Source organism: Pseudochaenichthys georgianus, unplaced genomic scaffold (assembly GCF_902827115.2).
Source record: "Pseudochaenichthys georgianus unplaced genomic scaffold, fPseGeo1.2 scaffold_713_arrow_ctg1, whole genome shotgun sequence".
Taxonomy (NCBI): domain Eukaryota; kingdom Metazoa; phylum Chordata; class Actinopteri; order Perciformes; family Channichthyidae; genus Pseudochaenichthys; species Pseudochaenichthys georgianus.
The window spans coordinates 71,593-90,160 of NW_027263266.1; the positions used below are offsets into that span (position 1 = coordinate 71,593).

The 18,568-nt window shown below is 42.2% G+C and overlaps 1 protein-coding gene across 1 annotated transcript; it reads right to left on the reverse strand.

The window, feature by feature from the left end:
* Window positions 1-1,407: 1,407 nt before the first annotated feature.
* Window positions 1,408-18,427, reverse strand: LOC117443965 (uncharacterized). The gene is made up of 9 exons (XM_034079754.1): window positions 18,378-18,427; window positions 17,774-17,977; window positions 16,308-16,446; window positions 15,218-15,360; window positions 14,616-14,668; window positions 9,002-9,126; window positions 8,263-8,370; window positions 7,816-8,025; window positions 1,408-3,525 (listed from the first exon to the last, which is right to left on the reverse strand). Exons 2-9 carry the CDS (start codon window positions 17,968-17,970, stop codon window positions 3,214-3,216), a joined length of 1,287 nt encoding a protein of 428 aa, XP_033935645.1. The 5' UTR covers window positions 17,971-17,977; window positions 18,378-18,427; the 3' UTR covers window positions 1,408-3,213.
* Between the last annotated feature and the right edge of the window lie 141 nt (window positions 18,428-18,568).

Genomic DNA, 18,568 nt, shown 5'->3' on the forward strand with positions numbered 1-18,568 from the left:
CACAGATTACTAATGAAACATATACACAAGTCATTTTGGAAAGGTCTTATGCACACCGCAGGAAATGGATGTGTGGGAAAATACTAAAAACTAAATATATGACAACAAATATTTATATCAAATGTTTTTTTTATAAAAATGTAATATGGAATAAAAGCTGTGCAATGTGTAAATGAATATAGCTTAATACAATGAGAACATGAAGTGTTGTTTATTCTTAAAGGGTCTATTATTTTATACTTACATTCACTCATAACATTTAGTCTTTTTAAAAATAGTAAACATTTATTTCCTTATTTTGACTTTTACATTTATATTTACTAAAACAACCCAACTATTTGAGAAACCAGCTCGAGATCGCTAGAATTTGAAAATACACAACCGGAGAAAATCTGCCCCTTCCTCACAGAGCCCCTCCCCCAACACACAGTCCGTTCAGCCGGCTCAGATGATTGGTCGAGCTTTCTACAGCACCACGGCTTCAAAGCACTTCAGATATTCATTGCTATAGGGACGTTAAGAGCATTCCATGGAATATAACAAAAAGTGTATCTCGAGCCGGTTTCTAAAACGTACCTACCCCACCTTTAACATTTTTGTATTTTTAAAATTAAATTGTAAAATATTCAAATTAAATATAAAATTATTGATTTAATTAGAAATAAGGTGATTATATATGAATCAGATTGACTGCTGACTCGTGTTGGATGGCAGTACTGCTGCTCACAAAATAATTCCGATGGACGGTCCACTCCAAGTAGGGAATGAGTCCTTACCCCAAGTGAAGGAGTTCAAGTATCTCGGGGTCTTGTTCTCGAGTGAGGGAACAATGGAGCTTGAGATGGGCCGGAGAGTCGGAGCAGCTGGAGCGGTACTGCAGTCGCTTTACCGCACCGTTGTGACGAAAAGGGAGCTGAGCCAGAAGGCAGAGCTCTCTGTCTACCGGGCCATGTTCGTTCCTACCCTCACCTACGGTCATGAAGGATGGGTCATGACCCAAAGAACCAGATCCAAGGATACAAGCGGTCGAGATGGGTTTCCTCCGCAGGGTGGCTGGCGTCTCCCTTAGGGATAAGGTGAGAAATTCGGTCATCAGGGAGGGACTCGGAGTTGAGCCGCTCCTCCTTCGCGTCGAAAGAAGCCAGTTGAGGTGGTTCGGCACCTAGTTAGGATGCCACCTGGGCGCCTCCCTAAGGAGGTGTTCCAGGCACGTCCAGCTGGGAAGAGACCGAGGGGTAGACCTAGGACCAGGTGGAGGGACTATATCTCTTCGCTGGCCTGGGAGCGCCTTGGGACCCCCCAGTCAGAGCTGGTGGATGAGGGGGAAGGAAGTTTGGGGCTCTCTGCTGGAACTGCTACCCCGCGACCCGACCGCGGAGAAGCGGAGAAGATGGATGGACAAAAGAATTCATAACAAAGACATTTTATTTTAATAAATGAAGTAGACTCCCATTTTTTTAAATCAAGCCTCTGTGATCATCATTTCACACATTCAGTGATCAGTCAGTATTAAAACAAAGTTACACAACATCTTCAAAAAGTTCAGTGGAAAATCAAAAGTGAATCTCTGTTGCTGAAGGTCCTTAAAGAGAAACGGTAAACAAGACGTAGAGGTGACGTAGTGTTGCATCATGGGAGTTGTGGTCTTCATTATTGACGTTACGTTGTTAAATTCTACGATGACCTCTGCGGTCCTCTTCAGGTGAGAGTTCTCGAGTTTATTTAATCAGATATTTCTAGTTTCAGAACCAATTAAATCACTTTTTTGAATATTTCCTTTTTGCATATTTATTTCACAGCGTCTGCTTTTCTTCGATCTTCTCCTGGACGATGAACAGGATGATCCTACGTTTTTTTATTCCAATGTTACAACAATAACTATCATGTGTCGGAGACAAAAACTATTTGGGTTTAAGAATGAAAATATCTACACTTTTTAAGAATTTCTAAGACAATTTCAGAGTTATTTAACACTTATTAGGACTTTTAAAGAAGTACGAGGACTTTTAAAGACGTACGAGGACTTTCAAAGACGTACGAGGTCTTTCAAAGACGTACGAGGACTTTCAAAGACGTACGAGGTCTTTTAAAGATGTACGAGGACTTTTAAAGACGTACGAGGACTTTTAAAGACGTACGAGGACTTTTAAAGACGTACGAGGACTTTCAAAGACGTACGAGGTCTTTCAAAGACGTACGAGGACTTTCAAAGACGTACGAGGTCTTTTAAAGAAGTACGAGGACTTTTAAAGACGTACGAGGACTTTTAAAGACGTACGAGGACTTTCAAAGACGTACGAGGACTTTCAAAGACGTACGAGGACTTTCAAAGAAGTACGAGGACTTTTAAAGACGTACGAGGACTTTTAAAGACGTACGAGGACTTTTAAAGACGTACGAGGACTTTTAAAGACGTACGAGGACTTTCAAAGACGTACGAGGACTTTCAAAGAAGTACGAGGACTTTCAAAGAAGTACGAGGACTTTCAAAGACGTACGAGGACTTTCAAAGACGTACGAGGACTTTCAAAGACGTACGAGGACTTTCAAAGACGTACGAGGACTTTTAAAGAAGTACGAGGACTTTCAAAGAAGTACGAGGACTTTTAAAGACGTACGAGGACTTTTAAAGAAGTACGAGGACTTTCAAAGACGTACGAGGACTTTCAAAGACGTACGAGGACTTTCAAAGACGTACGAGGACTTTTAAAGAAGTACGAGGACTTTTAAAGAAGTACGAGGACTTTTAAAGACGTACGAGGACTTTTAAAGAAGTACGAGGACTTTTAAAGACGTACGAGGACTTTTAAAGAAGTACGAGGACTTTCAAAGAAGTACGAGGACTTTTAAAGACGTACGAGGACTTTTAAAGAAGTACGAGGACTTTTAAAGACTTTTAACACATTTTAAGTCTTATTTAGACTTAAAGACTTTTTAAGACTCCCAGCTGTTGTCTCTAACTATCCGGTAGTTGAGTCTCCGGTAGTAGCTTTTAGATAATTATACCGTTTAATACTTATTACAATGTTAAAGACTTTTTAGAACTTATTAAGAGTTTTTTAATCACAGTCTCACACTTTTTGAGACTTTAAAATTCTTCTCGGTGGTCGTTGAGTCTTCGGTAGTTATTCATCCGTTATTATATATTAATACTGTGCATCTGTTTTAAACCTCCTTAGCTAAGGTACGGGAAGGTATCAGCTATTGTCTCGGTCAGCGAACGAGCTCCCAGCGGTCGTCTGTGACCAGGCGGTAGTTGTTTCTCCGGTAGTGTTTGGGGTGCTCTCGGCGCTGCCTCCACACCTCCTCGTACAGACTCCTGACGGCAGGCGGCAGCGGGGGGAACTGAGCGGCGTCAGCGAGCATCGAGCAGTAATCCCACTGCTGCTGCTGGAGCACCATCAGGTGGCGCTGCTGGACGCCTTGCTGCTCCTTCTCCTGCAGCTCCTCCAGCACCTCCTGCTCCATCAGAGCAGCCGAGGGTAACAAGACGGAGCCATCCAGCACCGCCAGGGCGAACTGCACCTGAACGCACCACAGGGAGTCATTAGGATCGACTAAAACAAGCCGCCAGGGCGAACTGCACCTGAACGCACCACAGGGAGTCATTAGGATCGACTAAAACAACCTCTGTGGATCAAACGAGGCTTCACACATTTTAAGACTGCTATAGACTTGGTACCACCTATTAAGACTTATTTTGAAGGATTAAGAATTGTGCAGACTGTTTCAGAAAGTTTAAGACTTTTTAAATGCTTATAAGGACTTTTTCTCAGACAGTTTAAGACTTTCTTAGACGGTTTCAGGCGGTTTAAGACTTTCTCAGGCGGTTTAAGACTTTCTCAGACGGATTAAGACTTTCTTAGACGGATTAAGACTTTCTTAGACGGATTAAGACTTTCTTAGACGGATTAAGACTTTCTCAGACGGTTTCAGGCGGTTTAAGACTTTCTCAGACGGTTTAAGACTTTCTCAGACGGTTTAAGACTTTCTTAGACGGTTTAAGACTTTCTTAGACGGATTAAGACTTTCTTAGACGGATTAAGACTTTCTTAGACGGATTAAGACTTTCTTAGGCGGTTTAAGACTTTCTCAGACGGTTTAAGACTTTCTCAGACGGTTTAAGACTTTCTCAGACAGTTTAAGACTTTCTTAGACGGTTTAAGACTTTCTTAGACGGATTAAGACTTTCTTAGACGGATTAAGACTTTCTTAGACGGATTAAGACTTTCTTAGACGGATTAAGACTTTCTTAGACGGATTAAGACTTTCTTAGGCGGTTTAAGACTTTCTCAGACGGTTTAAGACTTTCTCAGACGGTTTAAGACTTTCTCAGACAGTTTAAGACTTTCTTAGACGGTTTAAGACTTTCTCAGACGGCTTAAGACTTTCTCAGACGGTTTAAGACTTTCTCAGACGGTTTAAGACTTTCTTAGACGGTTTAAGACTTTCTCAGACGGTTTAAGACTTTCTCAGACGGTTTAAGACTTTCTCAGACGGTTTAAGACTTTCTCAGACGGTTTAAGACTTTCTCAGACGGTTTAAGACTTTCTCAGACGGTTTAAGACTTTCTCAGACGGTTTAAGACTTTCTCAGACGGTTTAAGACTTTCTCAGACGGTTTAAGACTTTCTCAGACGGTTTAAGACTTTCTCAGACGGTTTAAGACTTTCTTAGACGGTTTAAGACTTTCTCAGACGGTTTAAGACTTTCTTAGACGGTTTAAGACTTTCTTAGACGGATTCAGGCGGTTTAAGACTTTCTCAGACGGTTTAAGACTTTCTCAGACAGTTTAAGACTTTCTTAGACGGTTTAAGACTTTCTCAGACGGATTCAGGCGGTTTAAGACTTTCTCAGACGGTTTAAGACTTTCTCAGACGGTTTAAGACTTTCTTAGACGGTTTAAGACTTTCTCAGACGGATTCAGGCGGTTTAAGACTTTCTCAGACGGTTTAAGACTTTCTCAGACGGTTTAAGACTTTCTTAGACGGCTTAAGACTTTCTCAGACGGTTTAAGACTTTCTTAGACGGTTTAAGACTTTCTTAGACGGCTTAAGACTTTCTCAGACGGTTTAAGACTTTCTCAGACGGTTTAAGACTTTCTCAGACGGTTTAAGACTTTCTTAGACGGATTCAGGCGGTTTAAGACTTTCTCAGACGGTTTAAGACTTTCTCAGACGGTTTAAGACTTTCTTAGACGGCTTAAGACTTTCTCAGACGGTTTAAGACTTTCTCAGACGGTTTAAGACTTTCTCAGACGGTTTAAGACTTTCTCAGACGGTTTAAGACTTTCTCAGACGGTTTAAGACTTTCTCAGACGGTTTAAGACTTTCTCAGACGGTTTAAGACTTTCTTAGACGGTTTAAGACTTTCTCAGACGGGTTTAAGACTTTCTTAGACGGTTTAAGACTTTCTTAGACGGATTCAGGCGGTTTAAGACTTTCTCAGACGGTTTAAGACTTTCTCAGACGGTTTAAGACTTTCTTAGACGGTTTAAGACTTTCTCAGACGGATTCAGGCGGTTTAAGACTTTCTCAGACGGTTTAAGACTTTCTCAGACGGTTTAAGACTTTCTTAGACGGCTTAAGACTTTCTCAGACGGTTTAAGACTTTCTTAGACGGTTTAAGACTTTCTTAGACGGCTTAAGACTTTCTCAGACGGTTTAAGACTTTCTCAGACGGTTTAAGACTTTCTCAGACGGTTTAAGACTTTCTTAGACGGATTCAGGCGGTTTAAGACTTTCTCAGACGGTTTAAGACTTTCTCAGACGGTTTAAGACTTTCTTAGACGGCTTAAGACTTTCTCAGACGGTTTAAGACTTTCTCAGACGGTTTAAGACTTTCTCAGACGGTTTAAGACTTTCTCAGACGGTTTCAGGCGGTTTAAGACTTTCTCAGACGGTTTAAGACTTTCTCAGACGGTTTAAGACTTTCTCAGACGGTTTAAGACTTTCTCAGACGGCTTAAGACTTTCTCAGGCGGTTTAAGACTTTCTTAGACGGATTCAGGCGGTTTAAGACTTTCTCAGACAGTTTAAGACTTTCTCAGACGGTTTAAGACTTTCTCAGACGGTTTAAGACTTTCTCAGACGGTTTAAGACTTTCTCAGACGGTTTAAGACTTTCTCAGACGGTTTAAGACTTTCTTAGACGGCTTAAGACTTTCTCAGACGGCTTAAGACTTTCTCAGGCGGCTTAAGACTTTCTCAGGCGGCTTAAGACTTTCTCAGGCGGTTTAAGACTTTCTTAGACGGATTCAGGCGGTTTAAGACTTTCTTAGACGGATTCAGACGGTTTAAGACTTTCTCAGACGGTTTAAGACTTTCTCAGACGGTTTAAGACTTTCTCAGACGGTTTAAGACTTTCTCAGACGGCTTAAGACTTTCTCAGGCGGTTTAAGACTTTCTTAGACGGATTCAGGCGGTTTAAGACTTTCTCAGACAGTTTAAGACTTTCTCAGACGGTTTAAGACTTTCTCAGACGGTTTAAGACTTTCTCAGACGGTTTAAGACTTTCTCAGACGGTTTAAGACTTTCTTAGACGGCTTAAGACTTTCTCAGACGGCTTAAGACTTTCTCAGGCGGCTTAAGACTTTCTCAGGCGGTTTAAGACTTTCTCAGACAGTTTAAGACTTTCTCAGACGGTTTAAGACTTTCTCAGACGGTTTAAGACTTTCTCAGACGGCTTAAGACTTTCTCAGGCGGTTTAAGACTTTCTCAGACGGATTCAGGCGGTTTAAGACTTTCTCAGACGGATTCAGGCGGTTTAAGACTTTCTCAGACGGCTTAAGACTTTCTCAGACGGTTTAAGACTTTCTCAGACGGCTTAAGACTTTCTCAGACGGTTTAAGACTTTCTTAGACGGATTCAGGCGGTTTAAGACTTTCTCAGACGGTTTAAGACTTTCTCAGGCGGTTTAAGACTTTCTCAGGCGGTTTAAGACTTTCTCAGACGGTTTAAGACTTTCTCAGACGGTTTAAGACTTTCTCAGATGGTTTAAGACTTTCTCAGACGGTTTAAGACTTTCTCAGACGGCTTAAGACTTTCTTAGACGGATTCAGGCGGTTTAAGACTTTCTCAGACGGCTTAAGACTTTCTCAGGCGGTTTAAGACTTTCTTAGACGGATTCAGGCGGTTTAAGACTTTCTCAGACGGTTTAAGACTTTCTCAGACAGTTAAAGACTTTCTCAGACGATTTAAGACTTTCTCAGACGGTTTAAGACTTTCTTAGACGGATTAAGACTTTCTCAGACGGTTTAAGACTTTCTCAGACGGTTTAAGACTTTCTTAGACGGTTTAAGACTTTCTCAGACGGTTTAAGACTTTCTTAGACGGTTTAAGACTTTCTCAGACGGTTTAAGACTTTCTCAGACGGTTTAAGACTTTCTCAGACGGCTTAAGACTTTCTCAGACGGTTTAAGACTTTCTCAGACGGTTTAAGACTTTCTCAGACGGTTTAAGACTTTCTTAGACGGTTTAAGACTTTCTCAGACGGTTTAAGACTTTCTCAGACGGTTTAAGACTTTCTTAGACGGTTTAAGACTTTCTCAGACGGTTTAAGACTTTCTTAGACGGTTTAAGACTTTCTCAGACGGTTTAAGACTTTCTCAGACGGTTTAAGACTTTCTCAGACGGCTTAAGACTTTCTCAGACGGTTTAAGACTTTCTCAGACGGTTTAAGACTTTCTTAGACGGTTTAAGACTTTCTCAGACGGTTTCAGGCGGTTTAAGACTTTCTCAGACGGTTTAAAACGTTCTCAGACTTCCTTAGACTTCTCCGGTATCGTTAACCTCCTTATCTTTGCTCGGGTCGGCCTACCTGGCAGTGGAAGTTGGGGAAGGGGCAGATGAGTTTGCACATGCCGATGAAGAAGAGCGAGGGGAAGCTGGGGGGCATCATGTGGCGGTACAGGGGCGCCAGCAGCTGATCCTGGATCTGTAGCTTCAGCTGAGCGGCGTCCAGGTACGGGAAGCTGAAGACGTATCCGGTGCAGAACAGCAGGACGTCTGCGGAGCCCGAGGAGCCGTCCTGCAACAGGAAGGGTCCTCATTAAGGTTTCATCCCTTTTGAGACGGATGGAAACGTCTTAAGATCTGTTAAGACCTTTTTAAGACTCTTTCAAGATCCTTTTTAAGGTTTATTAAGAATGTATAAGACTGTTTAAGATATCTTAAGCAGACTCCTAAGGACCATCTGAGTCCCTGGATCTTCACAAACTGGGTTAAAGTGCAGATTATTATTCCTGCTGCTGGTAGATTTCCTGACCTGGAAGCGAATGCTGCCGTCTCCCTCGACCGCCTCGACTAACCCGGCCTCCTGGATCCCGTCAGGAAGAGGGAAGGCGAGCGGAGGACCGGAGAAACTCAGACGCACCTGCACACAAGACAAACCGGAGAAAAGTCTTCATGAATTGGCCATTCGTGTCCCATTTTAGTGCCATTATTGTTCACCATTTTGAGAGTGATACTGTGCCAGAACTTCCGTTTCAATTGGTAAGAAAATATTTCATATTCAGTTTTTAATGCTATTTTATTTCAGAAATATGTTGGATTGTTTATTTCTAGGGTCTTAATTTCTCTTATGTACATTCCCGTGTTTTTGATGTTTACATTTTCCAATAAAGTACTAATCTACCCATCTATTTAAGCAAATGGTAAGATATGAAATGTCAGACATCAGGACCGATAAAATAAATACTATTTGTGCAGATGTACTTTAAATAGTGCATTCTTAGTTTGATTTGTGCAATGCTGAAATAAGACCTGGATACAGGACCGTTAAACATGCGCCTCCATTAACTTCTAATCATGGAGAATGTTCTGTTAGAAGTTTTATTCTTTAACAACGCAGTGATTAGTTTCAAATTAACATTCTGGGTATTCTTTTCTTTTACCCTTATCTGGGGAATATTTCTTAACTGAATCTGAGCAACTGCCCCACAAACATCATTTTCCTTCACATTAATCCACTAAAGTTTGTCACCTGAACTCAATGTTTTTGTTACCTGGGCTCCAGCGTTAGCCAGCTCCATGGAAATATCCAGTCCTGAAGCTTTTGCTCCCAGAACGATGACGGTCTTCCCTGAGAACGACTCAGCAGATCTGTACGAGTGACTGTGGAGCACCTGTCCTGCTCAGAGAGGACTGTTAGCATAGCTTAGCATCAAGACTGGAAGCAGAGGGGACTGTTAGCATAGCTTAGCATGAAGACTAGAAGCAGAGGGGACTGTTAGCATAGTTTAGCATGAAGACTGGAAGCAGAGGGGACTGTTAGCATAGTTTAGCATGAAGACTGGAAGCAGAGCGGACTGTTAGCATAGCTTAGCATGAAGACTAGAAGCAGAGGGGACTGTTAGCATAGCTTAGCATGAAGACTGGAAGCAGAGGGGACTGTTAGCATAGCTTAGCATGAATACTAGAAGCAGAGGGGACTGTCAGCATAGCATAGCATGAAGACTAGAAGCAGAGGGACATTATTAGCATAGCTTGGATTAAAGAAAGCGTCTTTGAGCATTAGGAACAGCACTATAAAAATCCCATGTATTATTATTATTATTATTAAAGACTGGAAGCAGAGGGACATTATTAGCATAGCTTAGCTTAAAGACTAGAAGAAGAGGGACATTATTAGCATAGCTTAGCTTAAAGACTGGAAGCAGAGGGGACTGTTAGCATAGCTTAGCATCAAGACTGGAAGCAGAGGGGACTGTTAGCATAGCTTAGCATGAATACTAGAAGCAGAGGGGACTGTTAGCATAGCTTAGCATGAAGACTAGAAGCAGAGGGACATTATTAGCATAGCTTAGATTAAAGAAAGCGTCTTTGAGCATTAGGAACAGCACTATAAAAATCCCATGTATTATTATTATTATTAAAGACTGGAAGCAGAGGGACATTATTAGCATAGCTTAGCTTAAAGACTAGAAGCAGAGGGACATTATTAGCATAGCTTAGCTTAAAGAAGAAGAGGGACATTATTAGCATAGCTTAGCTTAAAGAAGAAGAGGGACATTATTAGCATAGCTTAGCTTAAAGACTGGAAGCAGGGGGACATTATTAGCATAGCTTAGCTTAAAGACTAGAAGCAGAGGGACATTATTAGCATAGCTTAGCTTAAAGAAGAAGAGGGACATTATTAGCATAGCTTAGCTTAAAGACTGGAAGCAGGGGGGAAATATTAGCCTAACTCAGCTTAAAAGTTGGAAGCAGGGCAACTGTTAGCATAGCAAGGGGGAGCTGTTAGTCTAGCTTAGCACAAAGGTTGGAAGCAGGGGGAAGCTGTTAGCCTAGCTTAGCACAAAGGCTGGAAGCAGGGGGAAATTGCTAGCATAGCTCCATCAAAAATAGCCATCAGAAATGTTGTATTTTCACTGAATTAGTTTAAATTAGGGCTGTCAAACGATTACAATTTTTAATCAGATTAATCACAGCTTAAAAATGAAATAATCATGATTAATCACTAATGCTGTCAAAATTATCGCGTTAACGGCGGTAATACATTTTTTGAATTAATTGCGTTAAAATATTTAACGCATTTAACGCATGTGCAGAATGGCCCGCCCCATACATCCCACCAGTGGCAGCGCCAGGGTATGGCTGGGGTAGGCTACACCCATACCAAGAGATGGCTTAGCCCCACCATGAGACATGATGTTAAAGTAAGCAAAATAAAGTCTGCCAACTCGCGGAGTAAACTGCAGAGACAGCAGTTAGTCAGATTGATTTCAGTAGCCACGGTTTTGAAAGCTTTTGTCACGTAGTGATCGTCTTCTCAATAGAACATCTTTGATAATGTCTTCTGGCCAATCAGAATCAAGATAACGGCGTGGTGTTGTTGCAGGAAGTCCCGACGGAGAATACTCTTGCTGTAGTACAGTAACACATAACTGGTACGCAGGTTATGTGCGTAATCTGAAATGCGTACCGTCACTTGTGTCACAAAGCGCATTTGCGTACCGACGTACTTGTGAAGCTTTTCCAGAAGGCGGTTCGATCCCCGGACGACAGAGTCGGTCTCCGTGTGCACAGACAGGCTGCTGTTAACGTCGGTCTGTACGACGGAACTGAGCCAAAACTACGCCAACCGGCTGCGGAGGGAGACCCCCCCACTGATTGATAGGTGTGTGGGCTGTCTTTCATTTTGACACGCAGATGTTATAATAAACAGATACTGTGTGAAATGGATATATCCGCCTGCTTTCATTTATCTTTCCATTCCCAACAATATACATAAATAAATGGCATATTTTGGACATAGTTCGAATGGTGATTAATCTGATTAATTAATTTTAATCGTTTGACAGCCCTATTAATCACCATTCGAACTCTGTCCAAAATATGCCATTTCTTTATGTATATTGTTGGGAATGGAAAGATAAATGAAAGCAGGCGGATATATCCATTTAACACAGTATCTATGTTTATTATAACATGTTTCTGCATGTCAAAATGAAAGACAACCCACACACCTATCCATCATCAAACCGTGGGGTCTTAATTCATTACGTGTTGATTTCTATCAACGGGGGAGTACTTCAGGAAAGTCGACAGAGGGAGGGGGGCTAGTGGAGTACTTCAGGAAAGTCGACAGAGGGGGGGGCTAGTGGAGTACTTCAGGAAAGTCCACAGAGGGGGGGGGGGGGCTAGTGGAGTACTTCAGGAAAGTCGACGGAGGGTGGGGGCTAGTGGAGTACTTCAGGAAAGTCCACAGAGGGGGGGGGGCTAGTGGAGTACTTCAGGAAAGTCGACGAAGGGTGGGGGCTAGTGGAGTACTTCAGGAAAGTCAACAGAGGGTGGGGGGGGGCTAGTGGAGTACTTCGTGACCACAGAGTGTGAACGTTGTGATCAGCTGTTTTAGCGCAGTTCTCCAGTGAGGGGGGGAGTCTCCCTCCGCAGCCGGTTGGCGTAGTTTTGGCTCAGTTCCGTTGTACAGACCGACGTTAACAGCAGCCTGTCTGTGCACACGGAGACCGACTCTGTCGTCCGGGGATCGAACCGCCTTCTGGAAAAGCTTCACAAGTACTTCGGTACGCAAATGTGCTTTGTGACACAAGTGACGGTACGCATTTCAGATTACGCACATAACCTGCGTACCAGTTATGTGCACCCCTGTACTACAGCAAAAGTATTCTCCGTCGGGACTTCCTGCAACAACACCGCGCCGTTATCAAAGATGTTCTATTGAGAAGACGATCACTACGTGACAAAAGTTTTCAAAACCGTGGCTCCTGAAATCAGTCTGACTAACTGCTGTCTGTGCAGTTTACTCCGCGAGTTGGCAGACTTTATTTTGCTTCCTTTAAAGAGCCTGTGACAGCATCCCAACAACTGTTGTGCAATGAAATATTGGGCTACTAGTAATCTCGAACCGTCAGTTTAAAAAAGAAAAAGCGATACCGTTCCGTTAAATATCAATAATTTCGAACATCGCGGGGAAATTCCTTCGACTCATTTTGAAGTTTTGGGGGAAGCCGGAAGTGACGTCAATGCGGGAACGCTTCGAGAGCCAAACACGGACAAAGTGTGTTGTCATGCGTAGAAATGGTGAATTACTGAGTTTAGGCACGTTAATAACGTTTTAATGAAGTCACTACAGTATATTCATATTTGTCAGTGCTTTCATGTCAATTCGGCGACATAAACATAAATGATCGTGGTGAAGATGATGATTACATTAGGATTACAAATCGGGAGTGAGAGCTGCTGAATTTCCTCCCGTCGGATGTGATATAAAAACAAATCGATTATTTTTGTGGTTATAAACTCAAGTGGATGAAACTACATTTATTAGTGCTTTCATGTCAATTCGGCGAACATATGATACATTTATGATCGTGAGGATGATGATTAAAAATCGTTTGTTTGAGCCGGTCTGCATTTCCTGATGAGAAAACAAACCGATGCTTTTTGTAGTTGTAGTACACCAACAACATGGATTAAACGTGTGGTTTTTTTTACCACAATGTTGGGAAAATTAATGGATCAAATGCACGGATTATTATTATTATTCCCACTCCGATCGGGACACTAGGTCCACCGTTTCCCCGCAGCGAGGCTCCCCCCGTTGACAGTTTACGTGGGCTGGGCTGGGTGCAGTGGCGGACTGGCCATCGGGACGAATCCCGATGGGCCGGTACCGAAGTGGGCCGGTCGGATAAGTCACTAGCACATCCCCCATAGGCGGCGCGTGAGGCTCAGGTTTGAGAAGGCTAAATAACTTCTTTTACCTGACGCTGCCCGCCTCCGGCGTCTATAGAAAAGAGATCCACTCAGTGTGCGGAGTTTAAATCTCTCAAGTCATATTACAGGAGAAAGGAAATACAGTTTAAACTGCCGTATGCAGAGAAGACGCCGACGTGTCGCACTTATCATTCATATTACACCATCAATCAGATCATCGATCATATAATATCATAATATATCATATATTTCCTTATCTGAGTCAGCTTCTCCAGCCTCATCTGGCCGTGCAACACTCACAGTGCCACAGACTGGATGCAGAAGTATTATTTAACACATTATGTTGACGAAACACTCGAGACAAATGTAATTAAAGTCAGATCCACTCGTGTCTTAGACGTGAACGCGCTCTCAGCTGGACAGAGAAACCCTGGCTTGATTTACCGAGTTGATAACCAGCGTCGTCGGACCGCTTAGCGAGATCTCGTTTGTTAGTTTGTTTGTTACTCAAACATATCCAGGGTCTGTTGAACTGGCTTCGTAGTACAGGGCACAGGTGGCGAGCAGCGCTAATGTCAAAGACACAGACATTATACATTATATTTGTATTTTACCAGGATGCAGTGACACAAATATTTACATATTTACATTTACTATCTACAGCACCCGCCGCCCCTGACATCCCCACTCCCCCCGTTGACAATTTACTAGCGGTACCGAAGTGGGCCGGTCGAGAGTCCCGGGATGATTGTTAGTCCCATTCCACCACTGGCTACATGACCGTATGATCGCCCATATTGACGCACCTCATTCCTAAACTTCTAACAGATACAACATAAACCGATCCTTCAGCCTCATATGAGCTCTCAGACACGTTCAACATTAACCTGTCATCGCTGTCTGAGCTTGCTGCTGTGTGCGCCGTCGTGCGTTTACATCTGGCTGTATATATATAAAGGTTTACATGCAGAAGCTGGGATCCTGGACGGTGCAGCTGGAGCGCTGTGCCCGCAATGACGTCACACATCATTTGGCGGGACTTGAAGAATCCCCGAGAAGATCCAGAAAATTGTCAACATTGAGATTAATGGTTATCAAAGTACAAATATCCAAAATCAGTTCAGTAACGGTTTTCAAGGGGACGATATGTACTCAAATTGATGGGTTTGGATGATGGGGAAAACCGTGTCACAGGCTCTTTAACATCGTTTTTCATGGTGGGGCTAAGCCATTTCTTGGTATGGGTGTAATTACGCAATTAATTCAAAAAATGTATTACCGCCGTTAACGCGATAATTTTGACAGCATTAGTTTAAATTTGAGATTTGAACCCGAATTGGAAAATTATTAATAAGCTGGTTAAAAAGTATATATAAATATATCAATCGGGTTGAATCTGACAGTATTTGTCGATTTAATAAACCATATTTATTAAGTTACCTTTAAAGTTCTCCATCCCCGGTATGGTCGGGATGTTAGGAACAGAGTAATGCCTTAAAAACAAACAAAAACAAATGTTAAAACACAAAAAAAAAACACTGAACTTTGGCAACACCTAGTGGCAGCAGGAGGTAACGACACTTAACAATTTAAGAAATAATAAAGTGATACGTTAAATTAAGTACGGAAATACATAAGAAAAAGATAATTTAAAAAATGGTTTGAAACAGTTTAACCAACTTCAGTCATAATCATAACTACCAAATATGTTTGTTTATATGTATATATTGTCCTTTATATACATAAAACAACAATATAATTATGTTCTGTGTACTTAGTGGGGCAAACATGAGAAAATGTCTCAATCTAGTGAAAAATTGTAAAAAAATAAATACATTTTAAGGATTTTATTCAACCCTGATCTTAATATCTTTCAATGGGAATACACACGTTATCATTATACACTGATTATGGCAGCTGATGTACATTTAGTTAACGTAAGTTATCTGCATAAACAGCCATCATGTCAACATTCAATTTAAAAAGCCCAAAACGTCCCGAGTGACGCAGACGGGTTAAATGCAGATTTCATCACATCTCACCCGGAGCAGACGAAGACGGAGTCGAAGGTTTCTGTTTTCTGAAGACCGGAGGAGTCACAAGACGTCACCTCCCACGTCGTCTGTTCATCGTTTTCCTCCAACGCCAAAACAACGGGCGTCACCTTCTCCACCGCTGTGCTAAACTGAAGAACAACAGAGAGGAAGATAAAACAGAGCTTCAGGACTGTGGTGTTTCTGTGTTGGTCCCTGAAGGCAACATCTCCCTGGTTCTGTTGGTCCCTGAAGGCAACATCTCCCTGCTTCTGTTGGTCCCTGAAGGCAACATCTCCCTGGTTCTGTTGGTCCCTGAAGGCAACATCTCCCTGGTTCTGTTGGTCCCTGAAGGCAACATCTCCCTGCTTCTGTTGGTCCCTGAAGGCAACATCTCCCTGGTTCTGTTGGTCCCTGAAGGCAACATCTCCCTGTTTCTGTTTGTCCCTGAAGGCAACATCTCCCTGCTTCTGTTGGTCCCTGAAGGCAACATCTCCCTGGTTCTGTTGGTCCCTGAAGGCAACATCTCTCTGCTTCCGTTGGTCCCTGAAGGAAACATCTCCCTGCTTCCGTTGGTCCCTGAAGGCAACATCTCCCTGCTTCCGTTGGTCCCTGAAGGCAACATCTCCCTGCTTCCGTTGGTCCCTGAAGGCAACATCTCCCTGCTTCCGTTGGTCCCTGAAGGCAACATCTCCCTGCTTCTGTTGGTCCCTGAAGGCAACATCTCCCTGCTTCTGTTGGTCCCTGAAGGCAACATCTCCCTGCTTCTGTTGGTCCCTGAAGGCAACATCTCCCTGCTTCTGTTGGTCCCTGAAGGCAACATCTCCCTGGTTCAATGCAAATGTGATTTTGGATTATGTTGGAAAATAATCTCTGTGTCAAACGGACGTTTATGATTCTTACACGTTTAGTTCAGCGAGATAATCTCTATCAACACCACTTTATGCCGACTCATGTTGGGGTTTTAGGACTCGTAATGTTATCGGATTACCCCAGTATCCATTTATTTGCAAGCCTGCAGAGTTCAGTACTGTAAAACTAATATAAGTTGAAATACTAACAGGTTTTTCTGTATTTATTTTGGATGGCATGGACTCACGCGGATGTGAGGCCGGATGCCATGGCTCTGGCAGTATTTCTCCAGGTAGTTCTGCACCTCGTGGTGCGGCAAAAAGCTGCTCAGCTTGGAGTCGAAGGGGAAATCCGGAAACATCATCACCTCTTTGGGAAGATTCGTCCTGCAGGAGGAGAAGGAGGCTTTAAACTCAAATGTAAACAGGACCGTGAGTGTTTTATGAAGTTTCCTGAACATGGTGTTCCTCAGGGAAACCTCCTCGGCCCACTTTAGTTTTCTTTTCGTAACACTAACACATTTCAGGGTTTTAAGACTCATAATGAAAAGTAGAAAAGTACAGGTATTTGGGTTCAACATGTAAGAAGTAGAAAGTACAGGTATTTGAGTTCAACATGTAAGAAGTAGAAAGTACAGGTATTTGAGTTCAACATGTGAGAAGTAGAAAGTACAGGTATTTGAGTTCAACATGTGAGAAGTAGAAAGTACAGGTATTTGAGTTCAACATGTAAGAAGTAGAAAGTACAGGTATTTGAGTTCAACATGTGAGAAGTAGAAAGTACAGGTATTTGGGTTCAACATGTAAGAAGTAGAAAGTACAGGTATTTGGGTTCAACATGTAAGAAGTAGAAAGTACAGGTATTTGAGTTCAACATGTGAGAAGTAGAAAGTACAGGTATTTGGGTTCAACATGTAAGAAGTAGAAAGTACAGGTATTAGAGTTCAACATGTGAGAAGTAGAAAGTACAAGTATTAGAGTTCAACATGTAAGAAGTAGAAAGTACAGGTATTTGAGTTCAACATGTGAGAAGTAGAAAGTACAGGTATTAGAGTTCAACATGTAAGAAGTAGAAAGTACAGGTATTTGAGTTCAACATGTGAGAAGTAGAAAGTACAGGTATTTGGGTTCAACATGTAAGAAGTAGAAAGTACAGGTATTTGAGTTCAACATGTAAGAAGTAGAAAGTACAGGTATTTGAGTTCAACATGTAAGAAGTAGAAAGTACAGGTATTTGGGTTCAACATGTGAGAAGTAGAAAGTACAGGTATTTGTGTTCAACATGTGAGAAGTAGAAAGTACAGGTATTTGAGTTCAACATGTAAGAAGTAGAAAGTACAGGTATTTGAGTTCAACATGTGAGAAGTAGAAAGTACAGGTATTTGAGTTCAACATGAGAGAAGTAGAAAGTACAGGTATTTGAGTTCAACATGTGAGAAGTAGAAAGTACAGGTATTTGAGTTCAACATGTGAGAAGTAGAAAGTACAGGTATTTGTGTTCAACATGTAAGAAGTAGAAAGTACAGGTATTTGTGTTCAACATGTAAAAAAGTAAAAAGTCTTCAGAAAAAATATGTAGTGGAGTAAAGTACTGATACCAGAAAGATGTACTTAAGTACAGTAACGAAGTATTTGAACTCCACTACTTCCCACCTCTGCATGGGACACATGCATTACGTGTATTCACATTATTTCTGCATTGGCACTGATTTACCGTAGGTCTCGGTACATGCTGCTGTGAACCGGCCTCCCGTCGTCGTACGTGATTCTCTCGTCGTAGCACCAGGTTCCCCCGATGTTGTCGGTGAGCTCGAACACCACGGGGGGGGCGAAGCGTTTCCTTTTTGACAGGATGTGCCTCGCTGCACAGAGACCCGCCGCCCCTCCCCCGACCACCGCGACCCGCAGCATCCTCACCCTGAAATACAACACAAAACACAACAGCTCAGACATGACAAGTAAGGTGCGTAGATACGAAGAAGAAATAAAAAACACTGAACATCGTAGGGATCCCCAACCTCTCCCATTCTCTATCCGGGGGTAGAGGCAATAACAAAATTAAGTTAGATAGTAATAATTATCAAAAATAAATAAATGAATACTGGGTTGACACAAATAGGAAAACACAAAAACTGTCAAATCCAAAGTGCATAGGAGCGCTAGGCTGAAGGAGAAGCCCTCGTGATATAGAAGAGGACAGTTTGGTCCATGAGGCAATAAACCTGATTCTGAACGCGTGATTAATTCTACCTGCTGTGGTTGGGTGTAATCTGACAGTATATGTATATTTGTACTCAATAAAACATGTATATAGTTACCTTTAAAGTTCTCTCTGTGGTCGGGATGTTAGGAACAGAGTAATGCCTTAAAGACAAAACACAAAAAAACACATTTAAAATTGAGAAAAGCTGACAATTGGTGACACCTGGTGGCAGCAAGAGGTAACAGCACTTCACATTTAACAGACAATATAGTATTTATAGTTAAATGAAGTCAAAGTGTGAATATA

Bases quoted from the DNA above. Each gene is read 5' to 3' on its own strand.
- LOC117443965 (XM_034079754.1), bottom strand. From the start codon at position 17,970: ATGCTGCGGGTCGCGGTGGTCGGGGGAGGGGCGGCGGGTCTCTGTGCA. The intron at 14,669-15,217 runs GTGAGATGTGAT...TTTGTTTTTAAG, and splicing joins TCCGTCTTCGTCTGCTCCGG to GCATTACTCTGTTCCTAACA. The intron at 9,127-14,615 runs GTAACTTAATAA...CTCTCTGAGCAG, and splicing joins GGGGATGGAGAACTTTAAAG to GACAGGTGCTCCACAGTCAC.